This window comes from Notechis scutatus, chromosome 4 (assembly GCF_049901735.1).
Source record: "Notechis scutatus isolate UNSWTSFEM ecotype Mainland chromosome 4, rNotScu1.2, whole genome shotgun sequence".
Taxonomy (NCBI): Eukaryota; Metazoa; Chordata; class Lepidosauria; order Squamata; family Elapidae; genus Notechis; species Notechis scutatus.
In genome coordinates, this window is record NC_142012.1 from 168,008,253 (window position 1) to 168,019,983 (window position 11,731).

At 50.5% G+C, this 11,731-nt stretch overlaps 1 protein-coding gene across 1 annotated transcript; it reads left to right on the forward strand.

Annotated features, from left to right (window-relative positions):
• Positions 1-220: 220 nt before the first annotated feature.
• Positions 221-11,431, forward strand: CLDN16 (claudin 16). Its single transcript, XM_087965626.1, has 5 exons — positions 221-350; positions 7,069-7,171; positions 8,556-8,720; positions 9,446-9,637; positions 11,124-11,431. Exons 1-5 carry the CDS (start codon positions 237-239, stop codon positions 11,255-11,257), a joined length of 708 nt encoding a protein of 235 aa, XP_087821752.1. The 5' UTR covers positions 221-236; the 3' UTR covers positions 11,258-11,431.
• The last annotated feature ends 300 nt before the right edge of the window (positions 11,432-11,731 follow it).

An 11,731-nucleotide genomic window follows, 5' to 3' on the forward strand; every position in this document is an offset into this window, starting at 1 on the left:
CTGGATCCACCAGGTGAGTCCACCTGAGGCTGAGCAAAACCTGGCCAATTAAGCAGGACTTTCATGCAGGCACATGCCTGGGTGTGTGCTACTCGCCACGCTGGCTGCTCCGGACCCTCCTCCTCCTCCTCCTCCTCCTCCTCTTCCTCCCAGGCACAGAACCATGGGGGTCACTGGCCAATGTGGCAGGAACAGGGAGGGACGAAGGGGTCAGCAGGGTCCCCCTGGCAGAGAACATGAGGTTTCTGCTCCAGTATCTGGGCTGCTTCTCTGCCTTTTTCTCGGTGGGATTCCTCATTGCGGCCACCTGGACCGATTGTTGGATGGTCAACACCGATGACTCCCTGGAGGTATGGCCCCAGCAGCATCGGTGTGCATTTGTGTGTGTATGTGAGTGTGTGTTTGTGCAAGCCCACACCATGGCTGGCTTCTCGGAGGTTCTTGCTGGCAAAAGGCCAGTGAAGGCTTGGAGGTCTTTCCCAGGTGCCAAAGGAAACGTTACTGGTTGGATTTTGGCCTGCCAGGCAGGTGTATAAGGCACAGGGGCCACCCCAGAAAATGTAGAGGTGTGGCCATTGGTCGAGAGCCTAGATTGTCTTATTCCGTGAAGTCCCATCCGTTTTTTAATTGGGCTGCAAGTTTTGGGATTTGGGACTATTTTATTTATGTTTGTGTGTGGGATGCGGTGGCTCAGGGGCTGAGACGCAGAGCTTGTCCATCAGAAAGGTCGGCAGTTCGGCGGTTCGAATCCCCTCCGTTCCTTGTCCCAGCAGCTTCTGCCAACTTAGCAGTTCAAAAGCAGGTAAAAAAAAATGCAAGTAGAAAAATGTAGAAGGCCATATGGGAAGGATTAATGGTCTAATTAGGGATGTGGTGGCTCAGGGGCTGAGATGCTGAGCTTGTCGATCCGAAAGGCCGGCAGTTCAGCGGTTCGAATCCCCAGCACCCCGTCATGGAGGGAGCTCCCGTTCCTTGTCCCAGAAGCTTCTTCCAAACTAGCAGTTTGAAAGCACGTAAAAAATGCAAGTAGAAATGCAGGGACCCCCTTTGGTGGGAAGGGAGCAGCGTTCCGTGCACCTTTGAAGGTGTTTAGTCCTGCCGGTCACATGACCACGGAGACGTCTTCGGACAGCGCTGGCTCTTCTTCGGCTTTGTAACGGAGACGAGCAGCGCCCCCTAGATCCGGAAATGACGAGCACGTATGTGCGAGGAGGGGAATATTTACTTTTACTTCTGTTTTTAGTTGATATGTATTATATAATGGTAAGCCACCCAGAGTTACCTTGAGGTAAGGTGGGTGGCCTATTCTTTTCATAGATGAAAGAAAGAAGAAAGAAAGAAAGAAAGAAAGAAAGAAAGAAAGAAAGAAAGAAAGAAAGAAAGAAAGAAAGAAAGAAAGAAGGAGGGAGGGAGGGAGAGAGGGAGGGAGGGAGGAAGGGAGGAAGGAAGGAAGGAAGGAAGGAAGGAAGGAAGGAAGGAAGGAAGGAAGGAAGGAAGGAAGGAAGAAAGAAGGGAGGGAGGGAGAGAGATAGAGAGAAGGAAAGAGGGGGGGGAGGGAGGGAGGAAGAAAAGAAGGAAGGAAGGAGAGGGAGGGAGGAAGGAAGGAAGAAAGAAAGGAGGGAGGGAGAGATAGAGAGAAAGAAAGAGGGAGGGAGGAAGAAAGAAAGAAAAAGAAAGAAGAGAGAGAGAGAGAAAGAGGGAGGAAGGAAGGAAGGAAGGAAGGAGGGAAGAAAGGAAGAAAGAAAGGAAGAAAGGAAGAAAGAAAGAAAGAAAGAAAGAAAGAAAGAAAGAAAGAAAGAAAGAAAGAAAGAAAGAAGGAAGGAAGGAAGGAAGGAGGGAGAGGGAGGGAGGAAGGAAGAAAGAAAGAGGGAGGGAGGAAGGAAGAAAGAAAGAAAAAAAGAGAGAGAGAGACAGAAAGAGGGAGGGAGGGAGGGAGGGAGGAAGGAAGGAAGGAAGAAAGAAAGAAAAAAAAAAGAGAGAGAGACAGAAAGAGGGAGGGAGGAAGGAAGGAAGGAAGGAAGGAAGGAAGGAAGGAAGGAAGGAAGGAAGGAAGGAAGGAAGAAAGAAAGGAAGAAAGAAAGAAAGAAAGAAAGAAAGAAAGAAAGAAAGGAGGAAGGAGAGGGAGGGAGGGAGGGAGGGAGGAAGAAAGAAGGGAGGGAGAGAGAGAGGGAGAGAGACAGAGAGAAAGAAAGAGGGAGGGAGGGAGGAAGGAAGAAAAAAAGAAAAAAGAAAGAGGGAGAGAGAGAGAGAAAGAGGGAGGGAGGGAGGAAGGAAGAAGAAAGAAAGAAAGAAAGAAAGAAAGAAAGAAAGAAAGAAAGAAAGAAAGAAAGAAAGAAAGAAAGAAAGAAAGAAAGAAAGAAAGAAAGAAAGAAAGAAAGATGGTATCCTTATTGGCATTGATCAAAACCATTCCAGACAAATGGCTGTCCGAGCTCTTCTTAAAAAATCTTCCAGTGTTGGAGCACCCACAACTTCTGGTGGCAAGCAGTTCCACTGGTTAATTGTCCTCACTGTTTAGAAAGCTTCTCCTTAGTTCCAGGTTGCTTCTCTCCTGGATTAATTTCCATCTGTTGCTTCTTGTCCTCTGGTGCTTTGGAGAATAGCTTGACTGCCTCTTCTTTGGGGCAGCCCCTCAAATACTGGAAGATGCTATCCTGTCTCCCCTGGTCCTTCTTTTCATCAAACTAGACATGTCTTCTGTCCATCCCTAGTTTGCTCAGATTTTCTTTCTTTCTTTCTTTCTTTCTTTCTTTCTTTCTTTCTTTCTTTCTTTCTTTCTTTCTTTCTTTCTTTCTTTCTTTCTTTCCTTTCTTTTCTTTTCTTTTCTTTCTTTCTTTCTTTCGCTTTGGAGAATAGCTTGACCGCCTCTTCTTTGGGGCAGCCCCTCAAATACTGGAAGATGCTATCCTGTCTCCCCTGGTCCTTCTTTTCATCAAACTAGACATGTCTTCTGTCCATCCGTAGTTTGCTCAGATTTTTTTCTTTCTTTCTTTCTTTCTTTCTTTCTTTCTTTCTTTCTTTCTTTCTTTCTTTCTTTCTTTCTTTCTTTCTTTCTTTCTTTCTTTCTTTCTTTCTTTCTTTCTTCTTCCTTTCTTTCTTCCTTTCGCTTTGGAGAATAGCTTGACTCCCTCTTCTTTGGAGCAGCCTCTCAAATATTGGAAGATGCTATCCTGTCCTTCTGCTATCCCCTAGTCCTTCTTTTCATCAAAGTAGACAGGTCTTCTGTCCATCCGTAGTTTGCTCAGATTTTTCTTTCTTTCTTTCTTTCTTTCTTTCTTTCTTTCTTTCTTTCTTTCTTTCTTTCTTTCTTTCTTTCTTTCTTTCTTTCTTTCTTTCGCTTTGGAGAATAGCTTGACTCCCTCTTCTTTGGGGCAGCCCTCAAATATTGGAAGATGCTATCCTGTCTCCCCTGGTCCTTCTTTTCCTTAAACTAGACATACCCAGTTCTTGCAACCGTTCTTTGTATATTTTAGCCTCTTCGTTGCTCCTTTCTGCACTTTTTCTAGTGTCTCAACCTCTTTTTATATCATTCTTTTGTACAGTTTAACAAACAGAAGGACTAGGGTGGGGCACGAATAGCCATGTTCCAATATTTGAGGGGCTGCCTCAAAAAAGAGGAAGGGGGTCAACTTATTCCCCGAAGCCCCTGAAGGCAGGAGAAGAAACAACGGATGGGAACTAATCAAAGACAGAAACAACCTGGAATTGAGAAGAAACGTCCTGACAATTAGAACAATGAAACCGTGGAAGAGAAAATTGCCATCAGAAGTTGTGGGTGCTTCATTCCTGGAGGTTTTTAAGAAAAGACTGGACAGCCATTTGACCAGGAGGGTATCGGATCTCCTGCTCGATCGGGGGGTTGGACTAGATGACCTCCCAGATCCCTTCCAGCTCTGTTCTTCTATAATTCTGTAAGGAAGCATGAAGAAATGGCAGGCGGGCTTGGGCAGCGGTGAGCTGAGGATCTCTGGAGTGCGCAGAGGTCTTTCTTTCACCTTGGCTGCCCAGTCGAAGGGGCCCATGTGATGCCCGCCACCCGCTGCCGGCCTCATTAACCTGCCCTTGAGGCCGGCTGCCATTTCACACTTCCCTGCTCAAGTGTGAACGCTAAACGGCCGCCCCGCCGGGGTTAATTCCTGACAGATTGAATGACTTTTCACACTTCCCCGGTCCATTGGCTCCCTAAAGATTGCAGGTGGGGGTTGACCTCAGCTGCCTTTCAAGGGGGGGGCGGGGGTCTTTGCGATGGCCACGTTGGGCAGAAGGGGCAGCCGGGGAGAGGCTGGGGTGGGGGGGGGGGGCGTAGAGAGGAGATTTCCCCTCTTACCCTGTTCCCCTCTCCTCCTCGTGTAGCTGAATTGAAGATCCGCTTCTCCTACCTGCTTCACAGACCTTGCAAAAGACACCCGAATCGATCCATCGGCATAGAGCTGGAAGGGGCCTCAGAGGTCTTCTAGTCCAACCCCTGGCTCAGGCAGGAGACCGAATCAATCAATCGGCATAGGGCATAAGGGGCCTCAGAGGTCTTCTAGTCCAACCCCTGGCTCAGGCGGGAGACCCTATATCCCATTTTAAGGAGAGAAGCAACCTAGCCCCACGGAGGAATTGCCTGGCAGAACAATGAACCAGGGGAACAGCTTGCCACCAGAAGTTGCGAGGGCTCCAAGACTTTGAGGTTTTTAAGAAGAGACTGGACAGCCACTTGACTGGAGTGGTCTAGGCTAGGATGTCCTGCTTGAGCAGGGGGTTGGACTAGAGGACCACTAAGGTCCCTGCCAACTCTGTTATTCTTTCTTTCTTTCCTTCCTTCTTTCGTCTCTCTCTTTCTTTCCCTCTCCCTCAATTCCTTCCTTCCTTCCGCCTTTCCTTCCTCCCTCCCTCTTCCATCCTTCCTTTCCTTTCCTCCCTTCCCTCTATTTTCTTTTCCTTTCCTTTCCTTCCTCCCTCCCTCTTCCATCCTTCCTTTCCTCCCTCCCTTCTTTTTCTTTTCCTTTCCTTTCCTTCCTCCCTCCCTCTTCCATTCTTCCTTTCCTCCCTTCCCTCTTTTTTCTTTTCCTTTCCTCCCTCCCTCCCTTCCTCTTCCATTCTTCCTTTCCTCCCCTCTTTTTCCTTTTCCTTTCCTTCCTTCCTTCCTCCCTCTTCCATTCTTCCTTTCCTCCCTTCCCTCTTTTTTCTTTTCCTTTCCTTCCTTCCTTCCTTCCTTCCTTCCTTCCTTCCTTTCTCCCTCCCTCTTCCATCCTTCCTTTCCTTTCCTCCCTTTCCACTATTTTCTTTTCCTTCCTTCCTTCCTTCCTTCCTTCCTTCCTTCCTTCCTTCCTTCCTTCCTCCCTCCCTCCCTCCCTCCCTCCCTCCCTCCCTCCCTCCCTTCCTCTTCCATCCTTCCTTGCCTTTCCTCCCTTCCCTCTTTTTTCCTTTCCTTTCCTTCCTTCCTTCCTTTTTTCCTCCCTCCCTCCCTCCCTCCTTCCCTTCCTTCTTTTTATTGAAAATGGTTTTTAAGAAGACACAGCCACCTGTCCGAAATGATGCTGGGTGGTTCCTGCTTGAGCCGGGTGTTGGACTAGATGACCTCCGAGGACCCAAGGATTCTATGAGACCAAGAGCCGCTAGAGAGATGTTGGGGGCAGGCCACCAAGTCAACCGTGTATTTCTCCCATCTCCTCTGCTGTCCGACTATCAAAACCTCCCGTCCTATTGTGAGCCAGATTCTATTTCTTGCCCTTAACGACTCGATCGCTTCCGATTCCAGTTCGGCCTCCGCTTAAGATCGGAGATGCATGTTTTTCCCTCTTCAGCTCCCAGCAACACCTTCCTTGCCCTTCCGAGTCTCTCCTCTCCTCCGGGGTCGCTGTCCTTTCTCACGCAACATTAATTCTCCACCTCGAATAAAGTCTAGCGGGGGCTTTTCACACGACCGGTTGACTTGGATGCCAATTTGGGAAAGGGGAGGTTGGTTTAGCGCGTTGTGTGTAAAACCCAGCCATGGTAACGGATAATAACAGATAGTCAGAGTTGGAAGGGACCTTGTAGGTCATCTAGTCCAACTCCTTGCCCAAGCAGGAGACCCTACACCATTTTTGACAGAGGGGAGTCAAGTCTCTTCTTGGAAGCCTCCAGTGATGAAGCTCCCATAACTTCTGAAGGCAATTTCTGTTCCACGGGTTGTTTGTTCCCCCTGTCAGAAAGTTTCTCCTTATTTTCAGGTTGAATCTCTCCTTGTTCAGTTTCCATCCATTATTCTTTGTCTGGCCTTCGGGTGCCTTGGAAAATAGCTTGACCCCCTTCCTCCTCCTCTCTGTGGCAGCCCCTCAAATATTGGAAGGCTGCTCTCCTGTCTCCCCTGGTCCTTCTCTTCCCTAGACTAGCCAGGCCCAGTTCCTGCAACCGATCTTCATTTGTTTTAGTCTCCAGGCCCCTAATCGTCCTGGTTGCTCTTCTCTGCACTTTTTCTAGAGCCTCAACCTCTTTTTGATAGTGTGGTGACCAAAACTGGATGCAGTACTCTAGGTGTGGCCTTACTAAGGCTTTAGTGAGTGGTATTAGTACCTCCCTTGATCTCAAATGTATCCCTCTGTTAATGCAACTTAGGATTGTGTTGGCTTTTTTGGCGGCGGCTGCACACGGCTGGCTCCTATGTAGCTGGTTGTCCACAAAGACTCCAAGATATCCTTCCCAGTTCCTGCTATTGAGTCCTGGTTTCACCCAGTCTGTATGTGTCTTTTTGGTTTTTCTTGCCTAAGTGTAAGACTTTACTTTTCTCTATATTGAATTTCATTTTGTTAGATAGGGCGCAGGGTTCTAGTCTGTCAAGATCCATCTGGATCTTGAGCTCATCTTCTTGGGTGTTGGCTATTCCTGCCAGCTTAGTGGTGTGACTCAGCTCTTACTTTGGGGTATTGTGCGAATGCACAAAACGGGTTCGTTAGAACAGCCGGGTTAATACCATGCTGTGAAGGCAACCATGGTTTTCCGAATTGTAGCAGCCACAAAAATAACCACCAGGGGGTTGGGGGTTGGACTGGATGACCCACAAGGCCCTTCCCGACTCCGTTAACCTGTCTATCCCCTAAGGTGAGTGCCACATGCCGTGGCCTCTGGTGGGAGTGTGTCACCAATGCCTTCGATGGGATAACTACCTGTGACGAATACGACTCCATCTTCGCCGAGCACCCAGGTAGGTGGGCCAGGCCTGAAGGGGAGGATTCACAGGGACCCGGGAGGTCATCTACACAGGTAGTCCTCGACTTACGGCCACAGTGGCGGCCAAGGTTTCCGTTGCTGGGTGAGACCATTGTTAAGCAAGTCTCGCCCCATTTTAAGACCTCTCTCGCCACCATTGTTAAGTGAATCACAGCCATGGTTCAGTTAGTCACATGGTCGTTCAGTGAATCTGGCTTCTCCCGTTGACTTTGCTTATGAGAAGGTCGCCAAAGGGGATCACCTAACCCCCGGGGACACTGTGGCCGTCATAAATGTGAATCAGTTGCCAAGCGCCTGGTTTTTGACCACGGGGAGGCTGAAATGGTCGTAAGTGTGAACCATGATCCTAAGTCCCTTTTTTCAGGGCCGTCGTAACCTCAGATGGTACAGAGACAAAGAGTATCTGTAGTATGCTGTGTGATTCCCGTCTCCTCCCTCTTTCGTCTTGTTAAAATATCCCAGGTGGTGATGGATGGTCTCTGGAGGGCCCCACATGCCTAGAGCCCCATGTTGCCCTGAGGCCCTCCGTGAACACCCCCGATCTAGAAGAACCAAGTCCATCCTTGGTGGCATTTGCCTTTCTGGAAGAAGTTTCAGGAAGTAATCCTTCACCCAAAGATCCCCTTCCACGCTGGAGAACCTCCAGTTCAGGGCTACGGGGCTACACCTAGAGTAGGGGGTTCTACCAATCATCCTGCTGTGGCCCACCAGTGGCCAGAGGAGCTGGTGGCAGACTGGGACAGTGAGGAGGTTGGGGGGAGGAAACTGGGCCAGTCCTGGAGTCTAGGGAAGGCTCAGATGAGGGCTCTACGTTGGAGGCAGAGACGGGGCCAGGGCCGTCCGACAATTATCAGCTGCCTTCGGAGCCGGAGATCAGTGGGGAAGAAGAACAGCCGGAGCCTGTTCCCAGTGTGCACATGCGCAGAGCTGCCAGATGAAGGGAACAGCTAAGGAACAAGGGCTGACTTGGGAGTAAAGCCACAGGTGGATGATGAATGGCCCTTCCCATAATAAGGAATAAAAGAGGAGCGAAAGGGGAGTGGGGTTTGCAGGAGGCAATTAGTTCAATTCATTTGGGTGGAGATCTGTTCCTACATTCTTGCCAAGTAATTGCTGCTACAGTGTGGCGTTTGGAAGCTATCGGCCTGGCAACTCTCCAAGCCTGATCAAGGTCTCTGTAGTTGTGAAATCTCATGAGATTCTCATGAAAGGGTTGTTGGCCGGGACTTTGCTGGAGAGGAAGTCCCTTGAAACCAAATAAAAAGGGGTTTTATCGGGACGGGGAGTCGGATTCGTGCTGCTGGGGAGGCCTCGCTCCGAACTCTTCCTTCCCCCAACCCACCCGGCTTCTTTTGCAGTGAAGCTGGTCCTGACCCGGGTTCTGCTGATCACCGCTGACCTTCTGGCCGGACTCGGATTCGTGTTTCTCCTCCTGGGCCTGGACTGTGTGAAGTTCCTCCTGGAGGAACCAGGGACCAAGGACCGGATCTGCTTCGTCTCTGGATTGGCCCTCTTAACGGGAGGTAGTTGGGCCCACAGGGTCTGGTCTGGGGAGGGGGGTGTCGTTGGGTCGATATGGGAGGCTTGCATGGGGCTGCACTCCCAGAAGTCCTTGTCCCATGCATATATTCGTGTGTGTGTGTGTGTGTGTATCCTCCCCTCTCTCCCTCCCTCTCTCCTTCCCTCTCTCCCTCTCCCCCCCTCTCCCTCCCTCCCCTCTCTCTCCTTCTCTCTCTCCCTCTCTCTCCTCCCTCCCTCCCTCCCTCTCTCCTTCCCTCCCTCTTTCTCTTCTTCCCTCCCTCTCTCTCTTCTTCCCTCCCTCCCTCTCTCCCTCCCTCCCTCCTTCTCCCTCTTCCTCTCTCTCTCCTTCCCTCCCTCTTTCTCTTCTTCCCTCCCTCTCTCTCTTCTTCCCTCCCTCCCTCTCTCTCTCCCTCCCTCCCTCTTTCTCCCTCTCTTCCTCTCTCTCTCCTTCCCTCCCTCTTTCTCTTCTTCCCTCCCTCTCTCTCTTCTTCCCTCCCTCCCTCCCTCCTTCTCCCTCTCTTCCTCTCTCTCTCCTTCCCTCCCTCTTTCTCTCCTTCCCTCCCTCTTTCTCTTCTTCCCTCCCTCTCTCCCTCCCTCCCTCCCTCCTTCTCCCTCTCTCCCTCTCTCTCTCCTTCCCTCCCACTCCCTCTCTCTCTCCCTCCCCTCCCCCTCTCTCTCCTTCTCTCTCTCTCCCCCTCCCTCCCTTCCCACCCTCTCTCTTTCACAGGTATTCCTGGACTCATCGGCTCCACCTGGTACGCCATTGAGGTCTACGTGGAGCGCTCCGCCCTGGTCTTGCACAACGTCTTTGTGGGCACCCAGTATGAGTTTGGCTGGTCCTGCTGGCTCGGACTGGGTGGCTCCTTGGGATGCTTCCTGGCTGGGGCCTTCTTAACCTGCTGCGGGCGCCTTCTCCAAGGTGAGCTCAGACCCTCACGGAGGAGAATCTTGGTCGATCAGGGTTGACACGAGGGGCCCTGGCTGCTCTCTGAACTCCACTGCTCTCTTGCAGACGTCTCATGACCCAACTAGCTAACCTCATCAGTGCTGGATGGGAGTGGAGATTGGAGAGAGGAGGAGGAGGAGCACTGTGGGATCCTTGTTGCTCCCTGAGCTTGGTGGTTTTCTTGCAGACGTTTCATGACCCAACTAGCTAACATCATCAGTGCAAGTAGAATATAAAACGAGTGCAACCCCCCCTCCCACCTAGCACTGATGATGTTACCTAGTTTGGGTAATGAAACAAGCAAGGTCAGAGAGCACCAAGGACCCTCCCCTTCCTCCTCCCCCCCACTCCCTTCTAGCATGGATGATGTTCCCTAGTTGGGTCATGAAACGTCTGCAAGGAAACAGTCAAGCACCGAGAACACCAAGGACCCCACAGTCTTCCTTCTCCTTCTCCTCCTCCTCCTCCTCCTCCTCCTCCTCCTCCTCCTCCTCCTCCTCCTCCTCCTCCTCCTCCTCCTCCTCCTCCTCTTCTTCTTCCTCCTTCTCTTCCTCCTCCTCTCCGCAACCCCCCTCCCTTCTAGCACTGATGCTGTTCCCTAGTTGGGTCAGGAAACGTCTGCAAGGAAACAGTCAAGCACCGAGAGCACCAAGGACCCCACAGTCTTCCTCCTCCTCCTCCTCCTCCTCCTCCTCCTCCTCTTCTTCTTCTTCTTCCTCCTTCTCTTCCTCCTCCTCTCCGCAAACCCCCCTCCCTTCTAGCACTGATGCTGTTCCCTAGTTGGGTCAGGAAACATCTGCAAGAAAACCACCAAGGCCAGAGAGCACCAAGGACCCCACAGTCCTCCTCCTCCTCCTCCTCCTCCTTTTCCTCCTCCTCCTCCATCTGCAGTTCTTTAAAGCAGCTGCTTCTATAGTTGTCCAGTTGTGTGATAAAGTAGGGTTTTCCCACCTGGGAGACTAAGATGTCTGGGATTCTCCAGTGGTGGGAGTTGAAATCCACACATCTTAAAGCTGCCCCGTTGGGAAAACCCTGCTTTATTGCAGGGTTATAACTGGACTTCCTCCCAGGTTCATAGGACCACTATAGAAGCAGCTGCTTTAAAGAGCTGCAGGCCATCTCCCTTTGACTACCTGCCTATGTTGGCTGGGGAATGCTGGGAGCTGAATTTCCACACACCTTAAAGACTCCGTGGTAGAAAAACCTGGCTTCGTCACAACTGCATCTTTTTCAAATCCACGTTATATAATTGCAGGGGCAGCTGCTTTAAAGAGCCGCAGACCCCTCCCCCCCTACATGTGGCTACCTGCATGCGCTCTGTGGCATATTTCCCCTTGGCTGTCTTGCCTACCCCTGGAGAACCTCTTACTCCAAGAGTTTAGCCACCGATATACTACAAGGTCCACGATTGCCAGTTTGCTAAAGCCGTGTCTCTTGTCTTTCGTCTCTCGGTTCTTAGATGCCAACTCAGGGAAGGACTTTTATTCCGGTGCTTTACGGAAGGTCTACCTGCCTCCTGCCATGACTTTCTCCTGCCATCCGTCTGTGCCGACTGCCACGGCCAAGATGTACGCAAGGGACACCTGGGTGTAAGGACGAGGAGGAAGGGGGCACAAGACAGGCTCCAAAAGTCTTCAGAATGAAGGGGCTCCTTCAAAAAATTGGCTGGCTGTCTTCTCCCTTGGCCACCAGACAAGTTCTTTCACCAGATAACAGATGCTCAGAGTTGGAAGGGACCTTATAGGTCATCTAGTCCAACCCCCTGCCCAAGCAGAAAACCCTACTGCACCATTTCTGACAGATGACAATCCAGTCTCTTCCTGAAAGCCTCCAGTGAGGCTCAGCTTTCTTTCTTTCTTTCTTTCTTTCTTTCTTTCTTTCTTTCTTTCTTTCTTTCTTTCTTTCTTTCTTTCTTTCTTTCTTTCTTTCTTTCTTTCTTTCTTTCTTTCTTTCTTGTGCTTTAGAAAATAGCTTCACCTCCTCATCTCTTTGGCAGCCCCTCATATATTGGAATAGTGCTATCCTGTCACCCCATCCTTCTTTTCCTTAAACTAGACAAGTTTTCGG